At 47.2% G+C, this 24,763-nt stretch overlaps 1 protein-coding gene across 2 annotated transcripts; it reads right to left on the reverse strand.

The window, feature by feature from the left end:
- Positions 1-1,178: 1,178 nt before the first annotated feature.
- Positions 1,179-22,953, reverse strand: Cdc42ep3 (CDC42 effector protein 3). 2 transcript variants are annotated; one of them, XM_052186426.1, is made up of 3 exons: positions 22,577-22,953; positions 20,736-21,055; positions 1,179-3,203 (listed from the first exon to the last, which is right to left on the reverse strand). In XM_052186426.1, the coding sequence occupies exon 3, from the start codon at positions 2,973-2,975 to the stop codon at positions 2,208-2,210; it is 768 nt and encodes a 255-aa protein (XP_052042386.1). In that variant the 5' UTR covers positions 2,976-3,203; positions 20,736-21,055; positions 22,577-22,953; the 3' UTR covers positions 1,179-2,207. The 2 variants fall into 2 exon arrangements, with proteins under 2 accessions (XP_052042386.1, XP_052042385.1); XM_052186425.1 differs by lacking the exon at positions 20,736-21,055.
- Between the last annotated feature and the right edge of the window lie 1,810 nt (positions 22,954-24,763).

Raw genomic sequence — 24,763 nt, forward strand, 5'->3', positions numbered from 1 at the left:
AAAGTCAAGTGGGTAGACATGTGAGGGATGCATGATCTCGCAGAAGATGAAACCTTGCCAGAGACATTCTCCACCATTGCTGGAGAGGCAGCAAAGAAGATGGAGCCACATCCCTCCCTCTTTCCCGGAAATCATACAGCAGACAAAGAGTACAGTGAGACTGAATATGATCTTAAGATGGGGAAAGTGTTGCTCTGGGCTGACTTGAGCTTGTGTACCTTGGCCTCACTGACTTAGAGAGTTTAAGAAGGTTCTGAACCATGAATGAGTGAGATGCCAGAGACAGGAACACCAGAAGAAGCAGAGTGAAGCTGCAGGACTTGGGATCGCTCAACAGACTCAAAGATCTAGGGGGAATGGTTTACTCTTCTGTTTGGTTAGCTACCCAAAGTGCACTTCACTTCTAGGTTCAAAGGTTATCACATACATCATATGATTCAAGTCCAAGGATTCTAAACTCCAGGCAAGAGTCCCTGCTGCTGCAGTTCAGGTGTCTCAGGGATACATCAAGCAGAGGGAGCTGGCACTCCCTGTTGGGAGTTGACAATGCTCAGAGTCAGGAGGGGTGACTGAAGAAAGACAGGAATCTGTGTGCAATTTCCTGTTCTGGGTTCCTTGACCAATATCCTCAGGGCATCTTGTAAAGGGGAAGGGCCTTGACTGATCCTCTGAGCTTCCTTAATCTTGTCTGTAGACCTACACTGCATGACTAGCCTTTGTCTTACAGGATAGCTGAGTTTGTAAGAACATGCTGTAGCCAACCTTGAAGGGAGGCGAGCACGAGGGCTTTGCTGGCCCTTTGGCAAAGGCCTATAGTCTCAGCTTTGCTCCATCTGTCTCTCCTCCCCCTCTTTCTCCCTTTCTTCTCTCTCCTCTCCCTCTTCTCCTCTTTTCTTTTTGCTCTCTCTCCTCTCTCTTCTTCCTCCTCTATCTCCTCTCCTCTCTCTCCCAGCACTCAGGTTTGTATAAACCAACATCAACAATAACAAAAATGATTGCCCATGGTCATTTCTCTTAAGTGTTCCTATTTCTAGAATCAAACCTTTAAAAAAGTCAAAACTGCAATCAATCATCTCTTGGCTTACATCAAAGGTGTGAGTACATTTTAGAAGGACTTTTACTAGATGGTCTTGAAATCTTTTCTGTTCTTGTTTATGACCATAAATGAACACATTCACTTTAGCATTTACTCTTTATTGTGTGGCATGATATACCCAAGTCATGTGGACATGAGCTGCCCTTAAATACCTACCTCACCTCCAGTCTCTGCAGGAGCATAGCCCTGTGCCTCCTGTTGGAAGGATGGTATCACACGAGTGGGGGGGGGGGATGCATGCTGATAATGCATAGGGTTGTGTTGTTTTTGTTTTTTTTGTTTTCAAATACACATCCGTAGCCTACAAGGAAGCCCAAATGGAAACAAGACAAATAACACTTGATGTATTATGTATAAAATGTAGACTTTGCAATAAAAAGCCAAAGGCACATAAAAATATATTTCAACTTTAAAAATAACTTAGTTACAGTAATACCTTGCTTGTTTTTAACCAACATGGAGCTGACAGTCAAACTTTTGCAACATGGAAATAATATACAGGGATATATAAGAACCACAAGGAAAAAAATCCCAAATCCTGTAAGGTTGTTCGAATATGAAAAGAGAGTAAAATCTTAACACTGGAGAATTCGCTATAGTGAACCCAAAAGATACAATATACAAAAGAGTCTAGAAAAAAAGGCGTAGGTGCCAAGTAAGGTTTGATTTCCTTTTCAAGGCATGCCGTAAATCGCCTTGGAGAGACCCATGACACAGCTCTCCTAGACAGCCTGGATTTCTGCTCGTCTACAATCAACCAACCAAACAAATGGAGCCTGTTTGAGCATCAGCAATGCCTGCTGAAAATGAGCTCTGACTCACTTCCTCCTTTTTTTTTTTTTTTTTTTTTTTTTGCCAGAACAGGTTTTTTGTTTTTTGGGTTTTTTTTTTTTTAATTTTTAAAAATTATTGTTTTCAAAATTTTTGCAAACAGGGCATGATGGTTAAAAAAATATTTTGTAGGAACAGGAGCGTTATTTTAGAAAATGCATCACATGGCTGCAAATAAAAACAGTCAGAGCAGCTCTTTCCATCAGCTGTGGTTTGCTGATTTTTTGTTTTCTGCTTATTTTGGTACCTCTTACTCCCAAGAAAAAGAGCTGACTCCTGGTTACTTATTTTTATCCATGACATTCAGGACTTCATCCAAAAGTGAGGGCCCAAGATCCAACTGCAGGGAGAGCAGGGAGCCCATCAGGTCGGAGAGGGATTCTTCTGATTTAGTCTTTGACTTCACAAGCTCACAGGAGGCTCGATGCTCAAACATGTCGTCCGCGGGCCAGTCGGAGTACTGTTCTGACAGGCTGGAGGAGTGGCTGTCCCTGCCCTGGCTGGACTGAGACGCAGACCCACTGGAGCCCCATGAGGTGTCTCCCTGGTGCACTGTCCCATTCTCTAGCAGACTACTCTTCTCCTGAACTTTCTCTTCTTCCATGACAGGCTCACAGCTGAGCCTTGGCAACTTAGGACGCCCAAAGGACTCTTGCTTGGAATTAAATGTCACTGGCGACAGTAATGGCAGCATGAGCGCCTGGGAGCCTCCAATGGTCGGGAGGGAGATGGCATTTTTGAGCACCGGGGAGGGTGTTTCTGTGAACATTGAGTCCGAGGAGCTGTTGGCCCGGAAGAAGTCGCTATGCCCCGGGAACTGGCCGGAGTGTGCTTTCTCTTGATTTCCAGGCAAAAGCTCATAGTTCCCTTGAAGAAAGGAAATATCTCCAAAGACGTCATGGTGGCCCTCTTTGCCGATGTGGATTGTGTGACGAAAGTCCCCCAGAGGAGGACTGATCATATCAGGGGACAGAATGTCCCTCAGTTTAAATTTCTTTCCCTTCTTGTTGTTAGCCGCTTTTAGGTAAATTGGGGTCTTGGCTGGCATTTTTGGAATCTGAGAACGTTTATTTCACAGACTGGGGAAAGGGTGAGCTTCCTCACTGGTATCCCACACTTCCAAAATGTCCTTTTAGATAAGAATTGTCACATCCTTTCTTCTCAAGTGGATCTAAAATGAGACCGGGGCTGAGAGATCTTGCTCAACTCAGGGCCACGGTGGGTCTTTCTGGAAAGGCAGTTACATTATCCAGTTCCTTCTACTGCAAGGAGAAACCTGGAAAAGAAACCAGAGCAGGTTGTGATTGCCTAGCCTTCAGGGTCCACTGAGGCCCACCATTTCTCAGAATATTATTCCAGTGCCTGGAGATGACAGCAAGGCCAGCTCCCACCTAAAGCCCAGCTTATTTCATTATACTGTGATAAGAACTTTAATCTCAGGAGGGATTCACTTGTAAATCCTTAGTTCTGAGTTCAGGAGAAAGCAGAAAAAGGGTTACTTAGCCCCTAAGCTAAAGCATTAAAACTTCTTAAACAGAGCTACGGGTGGGGGTGGGGGCTGGAGAGATGGCTCAGTGGTTAAGAGCACTGGCTGCTCTTCCACAGGTCCAGAGTTCAATTCCCAGCACCCACATGGTGGCTCACAACCATCTGTAATGGGATCTGATGCTCTTTTCTGGTGTGTCTGAAGACAGAGACAGTGTGCTCATACCCACAAAATAAAAAAGTAAATAAATAATCTTTAAAAGACATAACTATGGCAGACATGGTTTTCTGAACACATCTGAGATATTCATCTCCCTCTCTTCTCAAAACTGATGTCAAGGGACTAGAGACATAGCTCAGTGGTTAGAAGAATTCGCTGTTCTTATAGGGAGCCTGGGTTAGGTTCCCAGCAGCCACATGGGGGCTTACAACCGCCTGCAGCTCCAGGGGGTCGATGAGCTCTTCTGACCGCCACGGGGAGTAGCCATGTGGTACACATACATATGTGCAGGCACTCACGCATACACATACAATTTAAAAAACCTGCAACCAACATAGGACCAACTGGGTCTTTTCTAAAATTATGTTTTCTTTGCTTTGAATGCACACTAACAAGACTGACAGTGATTTATTGTTGAGATCTGCATACAATTGAAATTAAATGACTAACCCTTCCGGAAGAAGGCTGGAAATTATTATTTAATAAATAATACACCTCACTAGAATGCTTTCTTACTGATGGGAAAGTAAGACTAAGGATGGGGGCCAGGGGTACCAACACTGGCAGACTAGAGAAGAGTTAGAGCTGCAATCAAGCCGTGGTAGAGAAAACACTAAGCCATCCGATGAAGGCTCCAGCATATACTGGTATTCTCGGGTGAAAGAAAAAGAAATGTTCCATTTCAAGGCACATCACGACCATGTAGAGTAAGTTGAGCTGTCCCTGAGGATTTTTTGGAACATCACTGGTAGGTGCATGCCCTGTCTCTGTGGGAGGTGAGGCTCTAATGTAAGGCTCTCTGCCTCCCTGGTGTTAAAGCCTTTGCAGATCCAACTACCCAAGGAAATACTGCATCAGTCACTCCCTGGTTAGGTTACATTACAGAAGGGAGGGGGGTGGAAAGGGGAAGAAAAAAAAACTTAAGTGTAGAGGTGCCCACGCATGCCATGCACCTGACCTCACCCATGCCCCTGACCAAGCTCCCTTGGTGACTCTGAAGTAGAAATCGATTTTGCCCATCTAGTCTTTGATGACACACACAGTTCTGGCCCAAACCTTGGTCACATCCAGTGAGGCCCAGGCTTGCAGCCGTGTCCTGATACCTACAGAGACCATGACTTAGTAAGCGGATATCAATGCAGGTACAAGGTTAATACCAAAGCATCCTTCCTGGAGAGAGTGTTTGTTGCAGGCATGAGTGAGGAACTGTGAGGAAGAAGGTCCAGGAGGAGCATCAGTGCCTCCTTTGCTGAGGAAAAACTTAACCTTCCGAAAATCCCCCATCATGCCACCAACCCCAAGTGCAGACACAGAGAAGCTAAGCTAGCATGACTCTCCTGAAATCTCTCTCCCTGCTTCCCCTCCTTCTCCCAGTGCTCCAGCACCAGGGCTGACAGTACCCCGAGGACTGGGTCAGACAGTGGGAGAGGGCTCCGGCACCAGGGCTGACAGTACCCCGAGGACTGGTTCAGACAGTGGGAGAGGGCTCCGGCACCAGGGCTGACAGTACCCTGAGGACTGGGTCAGACAGTGGGAGAGGGCTCCGGCACCAGGGCTGACAGTACCCTGAGGACTGGTTCAGACAGTGGGAGAGGGCTCCGGCACCAGGGCTGACAGTACCCTGAGGAATGGGTCAGACAGTGGGAGAGGGCTCCGGCACCAGGACTGGCAGTATCCCGAGGACTGGGTCAGACAGTGGGAGAGGGCTCCGGCACCAGGGCTGACAGTACCCCGAGGACTGGGTCAGACGGCGGCTTGAAGACAGTCCGTCTGCCTGGCAGCAGCTGGAGGCCCTCTCCATCTGTTCCGTATTTCTTTCCTTTCAGCAAGAGTTTGAAACTCGCTCATCAGTGACAGGTGACAAGGGCTATGCTGTGTGTGCCACCCACTGGCAGAGGTAACAGCCCACTGTGTGGGAAGCATGCTGTCCAACCAGACAGACCTGGGGAGGCAGAGAAAGAGGAAGGAGGAAAAGGCAGCCCCACTTGGCCTCGGGTGTGAGGAGAAGGCTGAGGCAACAGGTTTGTTACTGCGAGAAGAGCGCGCAGAGCCAGTACTCACAATGGGATCTCGGGTCCTAAGGCTCTTCTTTAGCTTTGATTTGGGTCTGGTCTCCATAACAAAAGGTAAGACTTTACATAGAGCTAGTGGTAGCAAATGCCTGCATCTTCAGTGGGAGCGCTGGGGAGGAGAGTATTCTGATTTCAAGGACACCCTGGGCTAGTTCAAGGCCATTCTGAGATGCTTGAGATTCTATCTCACAAAACAAACACAAAAAGCTGAGACCTTGGTAGACCTAATAAAACACCAGTTTTCTTGCCATATAGGTATACAACACACAGCCCCAACCTAGGACTCCAGTGATACTTTCCTGCCCCAGGAGGTGGTAGACAAAGCTCTGGGAAGAACCACTCCCTGGCGCAGATTACCAGCAGGGCCAGGATGGCAGCTGCCTTAGAAAAGATCCAAGGTTTGCCATGGATGCCTGCCTGAGGTCTACTGGGATATCTAAGGCCCAGAAGTACCCGCGTGGCGGACACTCCAGTACTAGAGTGTAGTTCTCTGTCTCTGGCAGTGCGACTCACATCTATTGTGTAAGTGAATGAGAATGGGGGGGGGGGGGGCGTTGTAGGGATGAGGAAAGAGAAGACACACTTGCTCCTATCTGAGGGAGGAATGTTCAGTGCCAGCTTCCTGCCTGGGCCCCTTAGAGCAGCCCCTGCCTGGCTAAAGGATTTCGGGCTTTAAGCTGGAGGTGCCCTAAAGGTTTAGTAAAGGCTGGGGTTTATATTGGTGGCACTAAGGCAGAGACCAGCGATAAGAGGGAAAAGGACAAGGGTAGCGCTTGGTCACCTCCCAGAGCTAAAGGCAGGTAGAGCAAAAGGGAAGCCAGTGGAGGCTGGTAGGGTGACCAGTCCCAGAGCTAAGGTGGTAGAGTAAAACTGTACGCTACAGCAAGGGCTATGAGAAGTCTGCAGAAGCAGCAGAGAGAAAGATAGCTGACACCATGTGCCAGGCCTAACAGCTGCCAAAGACAACGGAAGGCTGGTTTGATTTTTAAGAGGGGAGATTATTGGGCCGAAACATCAGCTCTCCCATTTAAAGGAATTGGCATATACAGTGCTGGGCAACATTAGTAATTCCGACCCAGCCCTCTCTCCTGTCCTCTCCCAGGATTTGTGAATATTCCTAGCCCTGCTAATCAGCTAGTAGGTCCATTGTCCCTTTTCAAGCTGTTGGCTCTTTAGATTGCTGATAGACAGCTAAAGTCTTCTCTAGTAAGAAGTGGTGGGTCCTAGAAAAGGTATGTGTGTCCCCAGCAAGCTAGAATCTAACATGACAGTATTTTGTGAGAGCCCCTCTGCATTCCCACAATGTTCTCTCACCCACAAGAACCCAAGAGGCTCCTGTTGGAATGCTAAATGTCCCCATTCAAATAGACATTCAAATGTGGCACAGACATTGAGTCAGTCTGAAAACGCCACATATTAGACCCAAGAATGACACACTCAACCAGTAGGCTAGGTTCCCTGTCTGAGGTGGTAAGCCGTTTACAGAGTACAGTCTCTGGGAATTTGCTTAGCTCCCAAGTTACCAAGGGGATGCATTCCAGAGCCTGCTGGAGATACAAATGCACACAGAGCAGAGGAGGGAGAAGCTTCTGCACTTATGACAGTAGGAATGTGAACATAGCTTCCATGCAGGGCAGCTGGATGACATCTGTCTTAGTAGTGAATCGCGTGCCCTTGGACCCAGATTCTATATACAGGGGCATAGTCTACTTAAAGATATGAGAGACACTGTTTACAGGGTATCCAATCAAACATTTGTAATAGCCAAGAGTTGGAAACAGCCTAGTTGTCTACCTTCAGAAGATTTGTACAGGGGGCCAGGCAGTGGTGGCGCACGACTTTAATCCCAGCACTTGGGAGGCAGAGGCAGGTGGATTTCTGAGTTTGAGACCAGCCTGGTCTATAGAGTGAGTTCCAGGACAGCTAGGGCTACACAGAGAAACCCTGTCTCGAAAAACCAAAAGAAAAAAAAATTAAAAAAGATTAATAATAATAATAATAAGAAGAAGAAGTTTTGTACAGAGGGTACAACCACCCAAATTAGTGATATTTATATCTAAGAATGAAATGTTTAATACAGCCATAGGGAAAGAGCCCAGCAATGCACATCATGTTCAAAGGAAGAAAAGGTAGGTGCACAAGTGAATAGTGTAACTCTAACTGTTGGCTTGTATATCTATCCAATGTATCAATAAATACATAAGAAACTAACGATGGCACCTGTCCTCAGACAGCTGAGGTGAATGGGAAGAGACAAAGGTGAAAGGAGACAGCCATGCTCACCCTTGGTGATGTCAGGGTTCTGACCTACTGAATCAACTGGCTATTTGAGTAATAAAAATGGAACAACTAATGTCTATGGCTCTCGTACTGCATTAGAGAGCTCATTCTGCACAAGGTACTTAGTAGTACTCCGGCAAACTCCAGGTGTCACATGATAAGTGTTCATTACTGTGCTTCAGTCAGGACTCTACCACCAGCACAGACCCTGGGCATCCAGGCACAGAGGGTGCTGGTCACTGGACATCAGGCCGCCCTTCCACATCTTCCTGTGATCAAGAGCTCTCTGTTCAAGCTCCAGTGTGTCCTACTCACTTCAGCATCTGGGTATGTTCCCTATTGTCCTGGATCTCTCAAGACAGAACGGAAGGTTTCTATGCATAGACCTTTCTCAAAAACCCATCGCTTGATTCTGAATCTAAAGTCTTCATGACTGCAGATGGTGGTTTTCCTACTCGTGATAGAAATGAAGAGGGGGGGGGTGGATAACACTCATCTGGGGAGTTAGATTCCTCAGAGAGCAAACACTCATGGTCTGAGCACTGTCGAGGGGAGCTCTGCCAGCAGAAGGGCTGAGCTCCCAGGCAGCCATGAGGCACCCTCTCCCAAGGAGGCAGGCTCCTACTTAAAGGTACCTGTGAGAAACCCAGGATGTCAAGACACAGAGTCAGACCTTAGGGGGTGTTAAAGTCACCCCTCTGATAGGGAAGGCAGATGACTGGGCTGTGCCCCTGTATCAGTCTAGGAATTCTATTTACTTGTGACCACCTTAAGCATATAAGCAGATGACTAAAAACAAAAACTCAAAGAAATAACATCTTAATTATGGGGAAAACGAAACCATTTCTTCAGTACTGAATTTTGATGGGAATAGGGATGAGGGGGCTTCTTAACACAGGTTTTAGCTTTCATCCTGCTGGGGTCACGGGTATGTATCACCACACCCAATTTTGTTTTCTTTCATTTTATCTAATTTCTTTTTCTTTTATGGAAACACAGTCTCACTGTGTAACCTAAGCTATCCTAGAACTCACTGTGTAGCCCTGGCAGGCCTTGAACTTGAGGGTATCCTGCTGCCTTGGCATCCCAAGTGTTGAGATTTCCAGCACAAGTCCTCATATCCAGCTTGCTTCCCCACTTAAGATGATGGATGGTCTTTCCATGCATTTCGTCTGTCATTCTTTCGGCAAACAAAATAATTCTAAACACACTGTAATGGCTATTCTTGGTTGTCAACCTGACTATACCTTAAATGAACTACAATCCAGAAATGGAGGGCACGCCTGTGAGAGATTTTCTGCTTGGTTTACAGTGGGTGAATCCACTTCTAGTTGAGATCTTTGAGGTGGGACGCCACACACCTTTAATCCAAATCTTGAGGCTGGAAGATACCTTTAATCTGGACCACGCCTTCTGCAGGAAGTCTATATAAGGGCAGAGAAGAAGGAAGCTATCCTTTTTGCCTGCTTGCCCTTGCCTTGCTCGCACATCCGTCCCTTCACTGGCACTGGAGCCTACCTCTGGGATTCCAGCAGATACGGAAGATCAGCTGAAGCATCCTTCCTATGGGACTGAGCAAATACTGGTTTTTTTTTTTTACTTTCTGTTTACAGCTACCCATTGTAGGATTGTCTGGACTGCAGCCTGTAAGTCATTCCAATAAATCACATATATCTCTATCTCAATCTTTATATATATATATATATATATATATATATATATATATATATATATATATATATATATATATATATATATATAGAGAGAGAGAGAGAGAGAGAGAGAGAGAGAGAGAGGAGAAAAAGATATTCATTCCATAAGTTCCGTGACTCTAGAGAATTCTGACTAATACAGATACCAAAATAACTAAGCAGACAGCAAGGGCATGGGGAGAAAGAGTTATAAAAAAACAAATTACTGACTAAAAAATGAGTTCCTGAGTTGCTCAGACTTAGTGTACTAACAACTTACCATGTTCTGAAAGAACAAAGAGGTTGAAGTTTTGAGGGAAAATCCATTTATTTTAAGAAAAGAATGCTTGGTTTGTCTACTAATTATTTTTAGATTGATTCTTGGTTGGGAGAAGGATACCAAAAAATGTCCTGCATCCTGCAAAACAGGTTGCGATGTTAATTCAAAACACACATGAACAAACACGGGCAGGAGGTGTAAGCGAGGACGATGGCTTCCTGAGGGGCCCCTGGGTCGCTTCCTCTGCTCTCCTTGTAGGAAGTGAGTTGGAATTCAACTTCCCCTTTCTGGCTTAGAAGTTGGAAAGAGCCTTGCTCACATGATTCAAGGGCACCCCAATTCAACCTTCTCCCCAACCCCTGTCCCCCAAGTCTGTACTGGGGATGGGACCCAGAGCCTAGGCAAATGTCCAGGCATCAAATCGCCAAGCTCCATCCCCAGTACCAAATTCGATCCTATCTCCCCTTTTGCCCCAGCACAGTCACCATGGAGGCCTCCCCTAGCACCCAGCAACAGCACACCATTTGCACAGTAACAAGCAAAAAATAGATATTGTCACTCTTTCCTACCTAAACCAACAGTCTGACAGAAGTGTGACAGGATAACCACCCTCTACCTTGCTCCCAGCACAGAGCATCTTCTTTCTGTTTCTCTGTGACCAACCAGGAGAAGGTAGGGACATCTCAATCCCACTTCAGACTCCTAAATTGTGCTGCCCCCTGGACTCTTCCTTTTGAAGGAAGGGATAAATGCTACCTGGTTTCTACCAGGGCAGCTGGAGGTCAACCAAGTAAGGTGAAAGAAAGCTCTAAAAGAAAACTAATGGGACACTAATCTTTAGTGATCTGAAGGATTCATTTCATTGTAATGAAAAAGAGATTAACTTGTTCAGGGAGGAGCTAGGGCCACTAAGCAGGAAACTACAAGGACAGGAGCTTGACTTCGCTCTAGGGAAGAACTAGAAAACTAGATTTCTTGAAAGATGGATGGGGAGCTAAGGGAGGTAGAGAGCAGACAAAGTATACTCCACAGAATGAGGGCTTCCCAGCAGGAGAAGCCAGAATCCAGAGCCTCCCCCAAGGTGCATGGAAGCCTTCTGGAGGGGGGGGGGGACACACTCATTAATTTCCCCCAGGGCTCCATTTCACACTCCCCTATAAACAGGTCCACAGACTCCTCCCTGAAAAGGCTTTCTGTTCAAACACAGCTATGCTTTCTTTCCCTTGCTAATGACTAGCCAACCTTTGCTATCAGGAAACTTGGGCATCATTACAAAGCACTCCACAGGCCAGGCCTTCTGCAACTCTGGCAGGGGCCAGGGTGCTTCTCTAAGGAAAATGAAATTAATTCACAACGAATTTTGGCATTAAACATCTAACCCTGAACTTGAAGCGGGTAGAGTGGCAGGACCAGTGAGCTACCCTACAGCAGCAGCCCCGAGGGCGTGCTTTTCATATTTCTAGCCTGTCCTACTCCACCCATCAGAAGATAAGATGCCTTTTCTATCTTTAGAGTCTTATCTTCTGCCCGTGGTTCTTAAAACTCAGGGCAGTTTTTGCCTCTTACAAAAGTGTGAGCTTCTATGAGCCCAAAGTTCCAGCTGCAGAGCTCTGCCCTGCAGACCCTGCCAGGCCGAGCAGGCCCTAGTCTATGGACCCACTCAGAAAGTCTGATACACCCACCTTCAATTATTTATAAATGGACTTCTCACTTATGATTAAACAACAGCTTGTATTTACTTTTCTTTTATAACCCAATTATATAGGGAGCCACAGATGCCTTGTGGGAGACGCACTACTAATTTATGTACACGCCTTACATTTACAGGACTTAACTGCACTATTTAAAAGATTTTTTAAAAGCAAAACTAAATGACAGGACGCCCACCTCCCAAGGTTCCAACACTTATGAAGAGAGCCCATTAGGGCGTTTTTTTTTTTTTTTTCTTATAAAAATGAGTTACAAGGGCAGACTATATGGACACCGATTCCTAACAGTCATAACGAGGTAGGCCGAGGGCAAGTTCTCTCATGCCTGGCTCATTTTGCATGACTGGTTTTACAGAGACTTAGCCTCAGTGCTGGCCAGGAGCACCCAGCAGGCCCTCAAGGACTGATGGGTAAGAGTCCAACAAGGACATTACTGTGACCTTCTTCCATGCTCCAAAACTAATGGATCCAACTTGGTCTGCAACCATACAAAGATGATATCAATAAAGAAAGATTTTGACCCTGTTTACAGCACTGTTCAGTCGTTCCAATTTTTGCCAAAAGCCAGGATCTCCCAAGACTGCTCATTTGCTCAAATAATAAAGCAAAACAAAGCCTGCTAACATTTATGTCAGCAGTTGCTCGTGCAGAACTCCAGCTCTGACAGTAGGAACCTAGAAATCCAGACTGTGGACTCTTGAGAGGCCTGAGGAGAGGCCAGCTCTACTCCTTTGCTGTTATGATGCATTCTCAGACTGTGCATTCTGAATACTCCACTCTCCTCTGTGAACAAAAGGAGCTGAGATTTCTGAGCTTTCCTTGCATCTTGTGAGGGGTGACTATATCCCCACAGGTTTCTCTGCATCACATCTGCACTGGATATGTGGCCATTTCACTCCCCTATGTTAATTACACACTTGTCTATATTATACACATATGGCGGAATGAATGTATGCACTCTCTAACTAGGCTGAAATTCTTCTATGAGCCCCAACTGGGCCTGCCTCCTACATCAATCACAAAGCACACAGCAACTTCAAATTTTGAAATATCCAATCCATAGCCAATTTGATTTTTTTTGTCACCGGAGACAGGTTGATTGGCTCCAAGAAAGCAGCCCATGATGCAAGGTTTCTCTGTAGACAAGGCGGAGCTGAAATGCCTGGCTCTTTAAAGAACGTATCTATGTAATAGCTGAGAGATGAGTCTTGCTGTAGACCAGGCAGGCACTCATGAAATACTCAGGTCACACCACCGAGGAAACATTAAGCTCATGTTTCGGGCTAATCAGAAGGAGCTGATACGTACCAAAGTATCAAGGCTTTGCTCCCAAAGTCTAGCAGCCCCAGAGAAAGGGAGGCACAGAGACTGCACTAGCCACGGGCAGCAGACACCAGCCTGACTTCGTCAGGCGCCCACAACGGGTGGAAAAGGTGCCACACACTCACCCACAGCTCTAAGTCACAGCTTCTTGCTGGTTTTGCTATTATGAAACATAATCTCAAAAGGAATTTGACTTTGTGGTTGGTTAAGGTCAAAAGATTAAAATTTTAAAGCAACAAGAAAACCTCTGAGCCTCAGGAAAAAAAACAAACATCCTGTTCCTAGAAAATATCCCATGTTGTTAATTCTCTTCCCAGAGGAAGCACACACGTGACTGTGCACACTCTCAGGGATCCACTGCCCTGGCGACAATGGCTCCCTTGGTCCATGGCTATTCACACTTTACTTCCCCTCCCACCTTTCTGAAACCGAGTACTCTGTGTCCCAAGATGGAATGTCTTCCTTGCCTTCTTACCATCAAACACAATTCATAATATCCTCTGAGACCTGCTTGAGAGCCATTTCCTTCCGGGAGGAAGTTTTCTGACTCACTTCACGTAATCCTGCCTTGATGCTGCGTGGCTTCTGGGCTTTCTTAGGTCTTGTGTAGAACTTAAGTCATTTGTTATTTTCCTGTTTACTGCCTTTGTGATTTTTTTTTTTTTTACGCCTATCTCAAAAAGAGTAAGGTAAGCAAGCCATAGTACTATAAATGAGCGCTCCTGTTGGGTCTTTTTACGTGCTGGCCACTAATGCAAGTCGCTCAGATTTTACTACCTAAGCTGTTCTTCTCTTTCTGCCCATTTCTGACATCAAGGGGCCTACAATAGGTGAGCCTGATCTAGGCCCCTACCTGTTTTGGTAAATAAAGTCTTATTGGAACCCATGGTGAATGGGCACTTGTTTCTGTACTCTGTACAAGACAGCAGTTCTCGGGAGGTAGCTTGGCACCCTAAGCAAATAACAAAACAAATGTCTAGACATTTTTGAGCATGTGACCTTAGGTGAAACGGGAGTGGCTAGTGACACCTCTTGGACACAAAGCAAACACGCTGTTGAAGACTCCCTCAAAGAAAGCTATCCGGCTTTGAGCCTCAATAGACTGAAGTTGAGAGACCAGAGCAGAATCACCACTGCCAGGACTGATGCTGGGCAGAGACTGCATGTGGCCCTCAAAGAACAAACCCCTTCCTGGAAAGGTTTGAACCTTGCTTTAGATGCTGGCATCTCTACAAAGCTTTGCTGTCCACCCCATCCTCCAGTCACACCCTGCACATGGCTTCAACTACCACTTCTAATGATAACTTCTAGAGTAGAACTTCAGCTTACACAGACCTACTTAAGTCTAGACTAGACCCACTCACAATAGCCCAGGGACCACACCAGTCCATAGGCAAAGAAATGGAAAGTAAGCTCTTAGAAACTTTTGATATTGCCATAGCAATCAAGCATACGGTTGGTGTTTCCTCTTCTCACTGAAGTGGTTAATGGTAAGTCTGGGGCTTTTGCACTGTTGATCTTGCTGTGTGGGGTCTGAGTCATATATTTCACTGTGCACAGTAAGTAGCATCATTCTGCCACAGATTGAAAATTGAAATCGATAGGCAAAATATGGCTCTTCTCAGAGAGTTTGAAGCACTGTGTTTCTCCCCTGCATTCTGGGGTTCCCTACTTTGTTTTCCTGGGAAACTCCTTCCTCCCTCTGACTTCCCATGGTGAGGACCTTCTTCTGTGCATTCTTCTCTTTCTTTGTGAATGGCAAAACCCAGCTGCCATTTCACCCTCTCCCTAGCTTCAGTCTCCCATCAAGCCCAAAGCCCTATCACTGAACCTCTCCTCATCTGCCCTCACAATTGCCCAGATGTGCATTTGCCTCTCTTCTTCTTTATCGTCTTACCTAGAATCCACCCATAATCTTAAAACCCTTAAGAGGCAGGCCCACCCCTTCAGCCTGGAGATAGGACAGCACATGACCCCAGAGGCAGACCAAGGAGGTGCTCAGCCCTGCAGCTGTAGCTCGTCCCTGTCATCAAGGCCTCTGGAGCTCTTTAGCATCACGTGTGCATCTGACATCTACCAACCATCACACTGAATTGCAGTCACTGCTTCCTTGCATATGACCCCCACCCCTATTAGGCTGTCATCCATGAGAATGAATTAGTTTGCTCATAGAAGGAACTAAAGAGAGCATATATTTGTGAATGTTATTTAAAGGAGAAACGGCCTCTACCCATGCCTACCAAGTGCAAACAAGTGTCGTATTAGAGAGTTAATACTACACATTCTGCAGTGTTAATTCAACTCTTCTGATCACATTCGAGTTCAACTTGAAGAGCGAGATTCGGGAGAAGCAAGGAGCCCACCCTGCTGATCTCTGTTAAGTGGAAGTGAGTTCAGGAGAACTTGGCTCATGTGACCTAAAAGCATATGAGGAAATATCAGGAAACCACAATGAGCATCCTATAGCAAAGGGAAGCCCTGGGTGGGGCCTGTAACAGCCACAAGAGAGGACTCCACTTCATTTGAGAACAGCTTTCTCAAGGCTTACAGAGGATGGAATGTCCTAAGGCCCAGCAAATACTTGTCTTCATCTGGTCACTGTGCAGAGCCTGTGAAAAACTATTGAGTAGTTTAAACACACACACAGTCCAAATTATTTTCAAAAAGAGGGTAAGACTCCTTGTTAATTGCTGCATCTATTTTTAGTGATATTGAGGTCTTTGCATTGAAGAAATATGGCCAAGTGGGCCCTAGTCGGTCCACTCAGAAGCTCGATTCCTTTGCTTCTTTGGAGAGAGCTGCTAGGTGGAAAGATTATGACACTGACTTTGGCAAAGCCTGAGGAAAGCACTGATGATAGGACAATGACTTGAAGGACATAGGAACTGTACTTCTTTCTAGATAGCAGGGGACCCACAGGGACACCCCTCCATGTGTCAGTGACAGGCCAGAGTATAGAATTACCTTGTAGGACTTGAGTAGGGGCAGGATGAAGTCAACAAGAATCAAATGAATAAGTAGGAAGGCCTGAATTTGGGTTACAGCTCATTATATAATCACATATGTGCAGAATGAGGCAGGATGTGGCTGGCAGCTCTTATAAAAACAGACCTGGCCATTCTAGCTTACCACAAGCTTACTTGTGAGCTGAAGTGGTGACTGAGAAAGCAAAAGCCCCTGGAGGCTCTCTGCACAGACCCCAACCAGACCCCTTTCCATATCCTGATGTGTTGAACCTGTCTGGAGACCCCATGTTATAAGATGCTCTAGAAGCCAGGGTTCATCTAAATACTTTCTACCAGCTTGTAATATTTCTGTTCCCCTTCCTGGTGTCACAGTGCTAATCGGTGCCAGTGACTTCCTCTTGAGACTTGAGTTTCCTCCTCTGCAAACTCTAAATAGAATTGTGGGCATCTTCTTGGGGCATGAAGTGCCTGGCAAATGGCTGGTAGGCAATAAGCCCCAACCTCAGGGAGAGGTAGATATTTAGTAATAGTGACTCTGAAACAGCAGAGCTATACAAGGGAGGCGTTGGAAACTCACCATTGGAAGCTGTATTAGTCTGGGTTCTCTAGAGGAACAGAACACATAGGACTATAGAGGGATTTATTGGAATGGTTTACAAGCTGTGATCTAGCTAGTCCAGCAACAGCTGTCTACCAATGGAAAGTCCAAGAATCAATCCAGTAGTAGTTGTTCAGTGCACAGGGCTAACGTCTCAGCTGGTCTTCAGTATAAGCCAGACTCCTGAAGAAGTAGACTCCCATGCCAGGGACAACGAGAGGACAGAGAGAGAGAGAGAGAGAGAGAGAGAGAGAGAGAGAGAGAGAGAGAGAGAGAGAGAGAGAGAGAGAGAGAGAGGACAAAGAGAGTAAGCTTCCTCCTTCCAAGTCCTTTTAACAGATTGCCACTAGAAGGGGAGGCCTGGATTAAAGGTATATCTTCTCACCTCTCAGATCTGCATTAAAAATGACTCTTTCCATTTCTAATGCCTTTATGATGCAAATCTGTTACAGGGGTACCCAGCTGCTTGATGCTTGCTAATTCCAGATACAGTCACAATGACCATCCAACAGTCATCACAGGAGCTTCTTCCAACTATTTCCTTTAGACCTTAGGATCTGGACACCTAATTGATTGTTTTAACTGAAGTGTAAAGTCCTCCATACGATGTGGCTCCAAAAGTCACACTTCCTGCCCAAAACCGAGCAGGAAGCAATCCCTGTTTTGACTCCATACACAAGAACTGAGAGCCAACTGAGTGTGCTGTGTGCTCCCCATCAGGCTGGTGGCAGCAGTCACCTCTCCCCGGGGGGGGGCCACTGGATTAAGGATCCTTCCTGAAGGATCCAGGAGAAAAGCCTCCAGCTTGAGCAGGAACTAATCTCACCATTACACCTCAACTCAGCATGACTAGAAGACTTTTCATTCTGAAGACATCTAAAAGTGACATGTGCAGTTTAGTGCTAGGACCTGCCCAGAGGGAGCCATGTGTCTATAAATATGACCTACAGGATGTCACCAGAACAAGACAGATTCCCAAATGTGTAAGCTGTCCAAACAGAAGCCTGCCTTTGAAGTCCCTGCCTTCCAGCCTGCTCTGGTTCCTTAGAGAACTACATGGCTGTCTTCCAGCCCAAGACCCCTCTTTACTATTGGCAGGATAGGCTAATGCTGATAGGTCACATGGACACTGGCTTATTGAAATCTAGAGCTAGGGATGATCTGAGCTCATCAGACAACAAATCCTGTTAGAGACGAGAAACCGGCTTCCAGAGGCATGAATCACACCATACGGAGCCACACCAAGCTGCCCACCTGTGTTTTCAGATCCAGTTTGCCTGTTCCCAAGCAGAACCACCACTGATTCCCAGCATCTTCCTGCCATACTCTTCCAGCTCAGCAGGCTACAAGGCACAACACACAAGTCATCTGTGCAACTGTGGCTTGGTGTTCCCCAGAGTGAGTTTTCTATCGGAGTAGTCCTGCAGCCATTGTGAGGACTAAACACTCTGAGACACAGTAGAAGCTCTTTCCACAGGGAGTCACTGCCCACTAGTATAGTGGATACTCTGCAAAGTTGTGCAGGAAGGGAACTGGGACGTCATCAGACTGGCTTCCTGGAGTTCCCTTTCCTGGCTTTTGAGTCTTCACGAAAGCTTTATGAGCCATTGGGTCACTTCAGGATGTGATCACTTAATACTGCTTCAGGACAAAAGGCTAGAAAGGCCAGTCCTAACTTTCTGAAACCACCAAAAATCTTTAGTTTTTAAAAATGTCCTATTCTTGAGGTATATTGTGAGGTCCAGCACTCAGGATGCTGAGACAGAAGGATCAGGTGTTCAGGGTCAGAAATAAAACCACAACAAAATAGCAACCATTTTAATGTGTGTTTCCGACTATAAAGTATATGGTTAGATTTAAAAGCTGCTTTTCCACCTGGCACACTCAAGTCTGGTACCCCACTGTAAAAGTTGTCAATTGAAGTGCATCAAGGCTAAAGGGGGAAAAAAAATTCCCTGACTGATTGCTAATTGTTGTAGATGTGGCTGGTTACTTAATATAGTTTGTAGGATGTTGTTTTGTTTTGTCGTCTTTAAAGGAAGCGGGCAGGAAAAGAGAAAATTCCAAATCAGGTTGGATAGGCCCAACTCTAACGGCTGTCCCCTTAGCTCTGAAGCGAACCTGAGTGGTTTCCAGAGCCTGTCCCGGGATGAAGCTGGGACTTGACAGCTGATAGCAGAGCCCTGGCGGATCGTCCTGGGCAACTGCGCCCTAGCTTGTAAGGCATCTTTCTTCGTGCTATCTTTCACACCAGACATTTATCTAGCACTGTCCAGGGCATGTGCACCACTGTCACAGGACCCCTTCTGTCAAGGACAGAGTTCAGGGCCTTTCTGCCCGGCCTCCTGTAGCTCCTAACTTCCCTGAAATTATCAGGGCAGTATCACTACCCAACAGGCACTGAATTTCCACTGGGTGTCAGGGCTGGAAGGCAGGCCTCCTGGATATAATGACATACCAAACATGGTTATTCAGCCCTATTACCCCTGACTGATGCAAGGACACGCCTACACAGGGGCTGTGACAGTTCCAGGATCCTGGAGTGCCTTGTCCCCAAGATGGGATATGGCTTTCTCTTTCCAGAGTTCCACATCTGCACCTAGAGAATCTCTTTGTTTATGCTATAAACTGCTCAGACCAAGTCTCGCAGTTTCATGCTAGCTCTGCTATAGAAGAACAAGGTTGCCATACACAAGACTGAACCAGCCACCCTTAATGATTAAGTAATCAAGCTGTCTTCCCTAAGGCTGACAATTACTGTCACCTTCCTTTGGGTGGTGATATGCTGAGATAGAGTAAAGCAGGATGAGCCCCTTTCCAGAGGCCAAAAGCCATAACAGCAATCATAGTTCACAGCTCCCCTCACCCTCCAGACAGTGGAGCTGAGGCAGCCAGAACTAGGTCAAACACACCTGAGTTCAAACTGTGCCCGGCTACTTACTTAGCTGCGTAACCTTGACCAAAGCACAGAACTCGAGAGTCTAAGTCCTCATCTGGAAAAGAAGCAGCATACCATCTAGCTAAAAGACTAGCTGTGGACATTAAATGAGACACTCGCACAAGCCAAACCACTTGTCCAATACCATCGCACAAGCGCTACCTGCCAGAGCCAGGCCGTGAGCCTGGGCAGCCTGACCCCAAGGTAATAACGTCAGGCTGTCCCTATCCTTTAACGCAGAAAGGCACAGACTTCCATGTTAAACTGGGCACTCGGACACACACACACACACACACACACACACACACACACACACACACACACACACACGCGCGCGCACTTTTAGGCATGTTCTTTACTGTCTAACTTTGGGTAGCCTACATATCACTGGTCTGTCTTCTGTTTTACACCTGTTAAATGTAGGCACTGACACACCTTTCACAGAATGATTATTTAGTAATGAGGTTAACGCAGGCACTGAGAAAAGTACTTAGCTTAGCACTGAGGACAGGCTTTGTGCTAGAATTACTTTTGATGGACATTAGAATTCTCTAACCTGAACTCTTAAGAGATTTTTTTTTTATTGGCCTGGTTGAATCTACTAATCTCAAATGGCTTAACTTGTTCTCTGGGAAACAGTGTATTTTAACATACAACCTTTAGGTTCTTACTCAATGAAAAAAGAATAGGTGAGTGGGATTCTAGTTAGAAAAAAACTAGACTGAGTCACTATAAAATCAGACTGAAACAATGGTAATTAATAATAATAATAATGATAATAATAATAATGATAAATTGGCACAGTTTTTCTAGGAACTTCTTAGGTTGAGAACTATTGCCACTCATTGGATAAATGCTATGTCTAATGGGCAAAGGACTTGTGAAAATTTTATGGTTTGGTTAAAAACCTTAGGGTGATATAGGTTAAAGAGATTTTATCCCCAATGTTGTTGAAAAGCAGGAAATTTATAAGTGGAAAAGGGCAGCTTTTGTGAACATGTCAGACATAAAACAAAACACCACATTAAAGGAGAGACTGGAGAGCAGACAGGGCCCACTGGCTCCAGAGAGCCGTTCTGTAATCATGGCTACAACCTTCTATACATCTTGGACCACATTTAAATTCACAATAAAAAGCAAAAAAGCAAATATACAGTAAGTACTCTAGCTGCCTTTCTAGGTCTCTTTAAGATATGAGGCAGAATTTCAGGGCTCAGATTAGGGGGTGGGAGGGAGTTCATCTTACTTCATGTCTTCAGGGGCTGCCGCAGCCTCAGCACCATGTTCCAATCATGGAATTCAGAATGCAAATCTCTAGCAGATGAGAGACGGCTGGAAAGCAGAGACTGCAGAGGATCCAGAAGGCTTCCAAAGTTCTCCTCTAAACATCATCTGTGAGCCCAGGGGCTGGTAGCCTGGGCTTACAACCACGGAGTGAGGCCTACTGGAAAACCTAGGCACTTCCAGATGGCCTGTCAACCATTCCTTGAATATAGATCGGATCCTTTATCTCACACGTCACATTGCTAGACATTTCACAGCCGCCTTATGTCCGAGTCCTTCATTCTGAAAAAGGTGTTTGTGTATACTTACATCTAAACTGTCCATCAAATCACAGTGGTGGAGACATTTACAACTGTCCAGAAGTTGTACTCCCTAGCTCAGTTGTTAGTTGAAAGATCTTTTTATAGTCAGACCATTACAGGAGTCTTTTAATGGACTTAGGGATACCCCTGGGGCATCCCGGCTGCTTCCTGGTGAGGGTTATTTCTCCCTGTGATGTTAAGGGGAAGTTACCAAGTCTGGGTCTGCTATTAAAGCAGGGACATCTGCTACCCTCCTAATATTTTCAAGGCGGCACCCTCCTCCACCCCCTCCCAGAACTCGAGGATATTGTGAGGGCTACAAGCTGCCAGGGTGGGGAAGAAGCAGAAGGAACCTTTGTCTCCCTAACACATCCATCAGTTCCCTCCCCCAGCCCCCTACACCGTGCACACAGCAGCCCGCTCCCCGAAAACGCACCAAGGCTGCAGAGATTCATGCTCCAGTCCCCGCCTGACATTCCTCGTCCCACTCTCGTTTTAATTCACTCACTTTTTTTTTTTAAAACAAAATGTAATTACTTGACTGTCAGCCGGGGCTGCACTCTGGGGCTTTTACTCCTTTCAACACAGATGTGCGCCCCGCTTTGATGCTGCTGTTCCCGCAGCTTGTCCCAGCCACAGCCGGCTCGGTAATGTAACATTCAAGTGCGTATTTATTTTTAAACTGACCTCTCCTAGACGGTGCAGTATAAAGCAGGTCCTGCCAAAAAATATGCTACTTTCTATTTATAAGATGAAACACATGCCTTCCCTCCCAAAGGCGAGAGGGGGGTGGAGTATAAGAATTCATAAAGAAAAAAAAAATGACTGGCCAGATCCATTCGTCCTCTCACGGCTGTGTCAAGATACTTAGTGAGAAGGAAGAGAAAAGGAAGAGGGGGAAGAAGACCACCACCACCAGCAGCAGCAGCAGGAGCAGGAGGAAGAAGAGGAGAGGGAGGGGAAGGAGGAGGGAGTAAAGATCTTGGAAACGCTTCAGTTGTTCAGCAACCGCAGTCAAGAAAGAAAAAAAAAATTTTTTTTCCAACTGCCAGATCTGCAGGTTGGAGTCTCAGCTACAAAGCGCTGCCTCAGTCCGTGCGGAAACTGCCAAGCTACGCGGTGCACTCACACGCGCGGGGCCGCGCCGGTGCAAACACACAACTAGAGGGGCGCGGTAGCCAAGTGCGGTTCGTTCAGATGGAAAAACGCAACACGCGCCCAGAATGGCTGTCAATGGCCCGGAGGGAGCCGTGCTGCCTGCAACCCCACCTTAAATAAGTAGGCACGGGTGGCGGCAGAGCTCCAAGTCCTGATCACCCTCCCGGACGTCAAGCATGCTGTCTCTTTGATCCTCTGGACATCAGCTCACGAAGGCGGTGCCCTAGATTATCCTCGCACCCTCTAAGTCTTCCAAGGCCACCATCTGCACTAGCTGGAAGGGGCTTAGGTTGAGGGTCGGACAGTCTTACAGGTGGAGAGGCATCCCGGGTTGCACACTCACCAGCAGTCTCCAAGGCTCCTTGCTTCTGCCCGGGGGGCCGGGCGTCGGCCCGGGTCGCCTCTGTAGGGCTCACACAGTCCTAGCCGGTTGGCGCAGAACCAGAGGGTGGTGGGCGGCGACAGTTCACCGCAGAATCTGCTCCGGGACTGTGCGCGGCGTCTCCTGGGAGGCCGCGGCTGCGGCACTGGATTGCTGGCGAGCGTCCCGCTGCTGTGCTCCCAGCGGCAGTTGGAAGAGCCGGCGACACTGTGCGCGCGGCTGCCGGACGCCTGGCCTCAACCTGCCGAGGGCGGGGCGCGGGGCGGGGCGGAGCCCGGCGCGGGGCGGGGCGGGGCTGTGAGGCCAGGGCAGGGCGGGGAGAAGGGTGCCGGAGGACCCGGACCTTCCCTCCGCTGTACCTGTCTCCCACCACCCCCCAGACCCGCAGGGCTGGCGGCGAGGCTGCGGGCTCTCGGAGGACAAAGGGCACCCTGTGTCACCTCCCAGTCCCACCTCTCCCCGGTTGTGGCTTATCTCAGAGGCTAAGCCTGTTTGGGGCTCCCTCCGGCACAAAGAAAAGTGGCGGGGTGCTCCCTTTAAAGAGGGGACCCCGGAGCGTGGCTGCTGTCCGCACCGTGCGAGAGAACAATGGGACTCCGCCCGCACCCGGGACCCTCGTGCTCACCCTCGTGTCCCCGCCTCTCCCTGTCCTACCTATCCCACCTAGCAATGCAGGGCTTCACAGAGGAGGAAGGGGACCTGCTGGGGAAGAAGGGCCACCTGACCCGGTCGCCGCCGCTCGGCTGCAGCTCCCCGGGGACCCCCTGGCAGCTGTAGCTCTCGGGAGGGAAGAGGAGGGTCGCGTGCTGTCAACGTGCAGCCCGCTCCCCTTGCAAGCTGTCGCCAAAACCTGGAGCGCGGATCTGACGCGCGGGAGACGCGGGGCTGGAGGCTGAGAGCCTGCGGGACGCAGAGAAGCGCAGACGCAGCAGGTTTTTCCTGTCGGGAGGGAGGCGTCTCCTCCCCCTCCAGGTCTGTCCGAGTTTGACCTAAAGCTGCGGAAGCGGGTGACGGCTCTCCCGGACGCTCTACGAGGCGGCGCAAGTGGCGCAGCTGCTGCTGCTCCGACTGTAAAATTCCGCCCTTGGCGACACCTGCGCCTGTCGGTCACCTAGCCAGGGCCTCGGGACGACCCGCCCCTCTATCCTTGCACCACTGTAGGAACCCAGAGAATTAATGTTAATTGTCTTAATTGGTCACCCTCTCTTCCTTCTCCCTTAGTCCGCCTGGTTGGAGACAGGAAAAGGTGGCGTTTTCCGGCGTTGAGGTCCCCGCCGGCTTGGTTGACCTGGAAAAGGAGCTGGAACCCTGAGGAGTCGCACGCTCTGGGCTTGGCCCCAACCCTGGGACTCTCAGGTTGCCTGGAAATCCTGGCACAAAAGCGGAGACCCTCCTGGAGACCTTGGCTTCCCAGAGCGCTATCAGCTTTAGGTCATTACGAGGGTGCCCCCCAATCCGAATCTCTCTGAAACCTTAGACTGGGGTGCACTTAAGCCCAGGTCCTAAACCACGGTCAATGTTAAGATGAATTTAAAAAGGAAGCGGACACAACTGTTTGGGAAAGCAAAATACTTGGGTGGAGTGTTAAAAGCCTCAATGAAAATAATAGTTGGCAGGTTAAACGGCCATGAGGTCGGAAGTCAAATACAAAACCGCAGAAGTGATACCAGAATTTTGACAAGCAAAACAGTCCGTGAAGATAAGGGACCCGGCACTGTTTCCTTTCTCCAACTGACCGACTGCTCCGAAGTTGCCTTTGGCAGATACCTGGGTTCCACTCCAGATTCCTCAGAGTTTTACTTGGGGTTCATATTTCAAAATATATGTTCCATTTGGCACTAATGTATATATTTTATATGTGAATTTATTGAAAAATATTAAATGTTACTGGCCTAGTTAGATAAAGGTATTTTTATAAATATTTATGCACAGCTTTCATTACATATGGTATGTTAAAAAGTACAAATATGCATGTATATACATTTATGAAATGCTGTATGAAAATTCCTTTTGCACGCATAAAGACATTCCTTACACATATGTCTTGTGTGTGATTTTTTTCATTTGTTCTATTGTTATCTGCCATTAAAAGCAGTCCATTTCAACATGTCTAAGTAAATGATTTCTTTTACAGTTTGTGCAAACATA

The sequence above is a fragment of the Apodemus sylvaticus genome, chromosome 6 (genome assembly GCF_947179515.1).
Source record: "Apodemus sylvaticus chromosome 6, mApoSyl1.1, whole genome shotgun sequence".
NCBI lineage: Eukaryota > Metazoa > Chordata > Mammalia > Rodentia > Muridae > Apodemus > Apodemus sylvaticus.

Excerpts from the sequence above, each read along its gene's own strand:
- Cdc42ep3 (XM_052186425.1), bottom strand. The coding sequence starts at position 2,975 with ATGCCAGCCAAGACCCCAATTTACCTAAAAGCGGCTAACAACAAGAAG.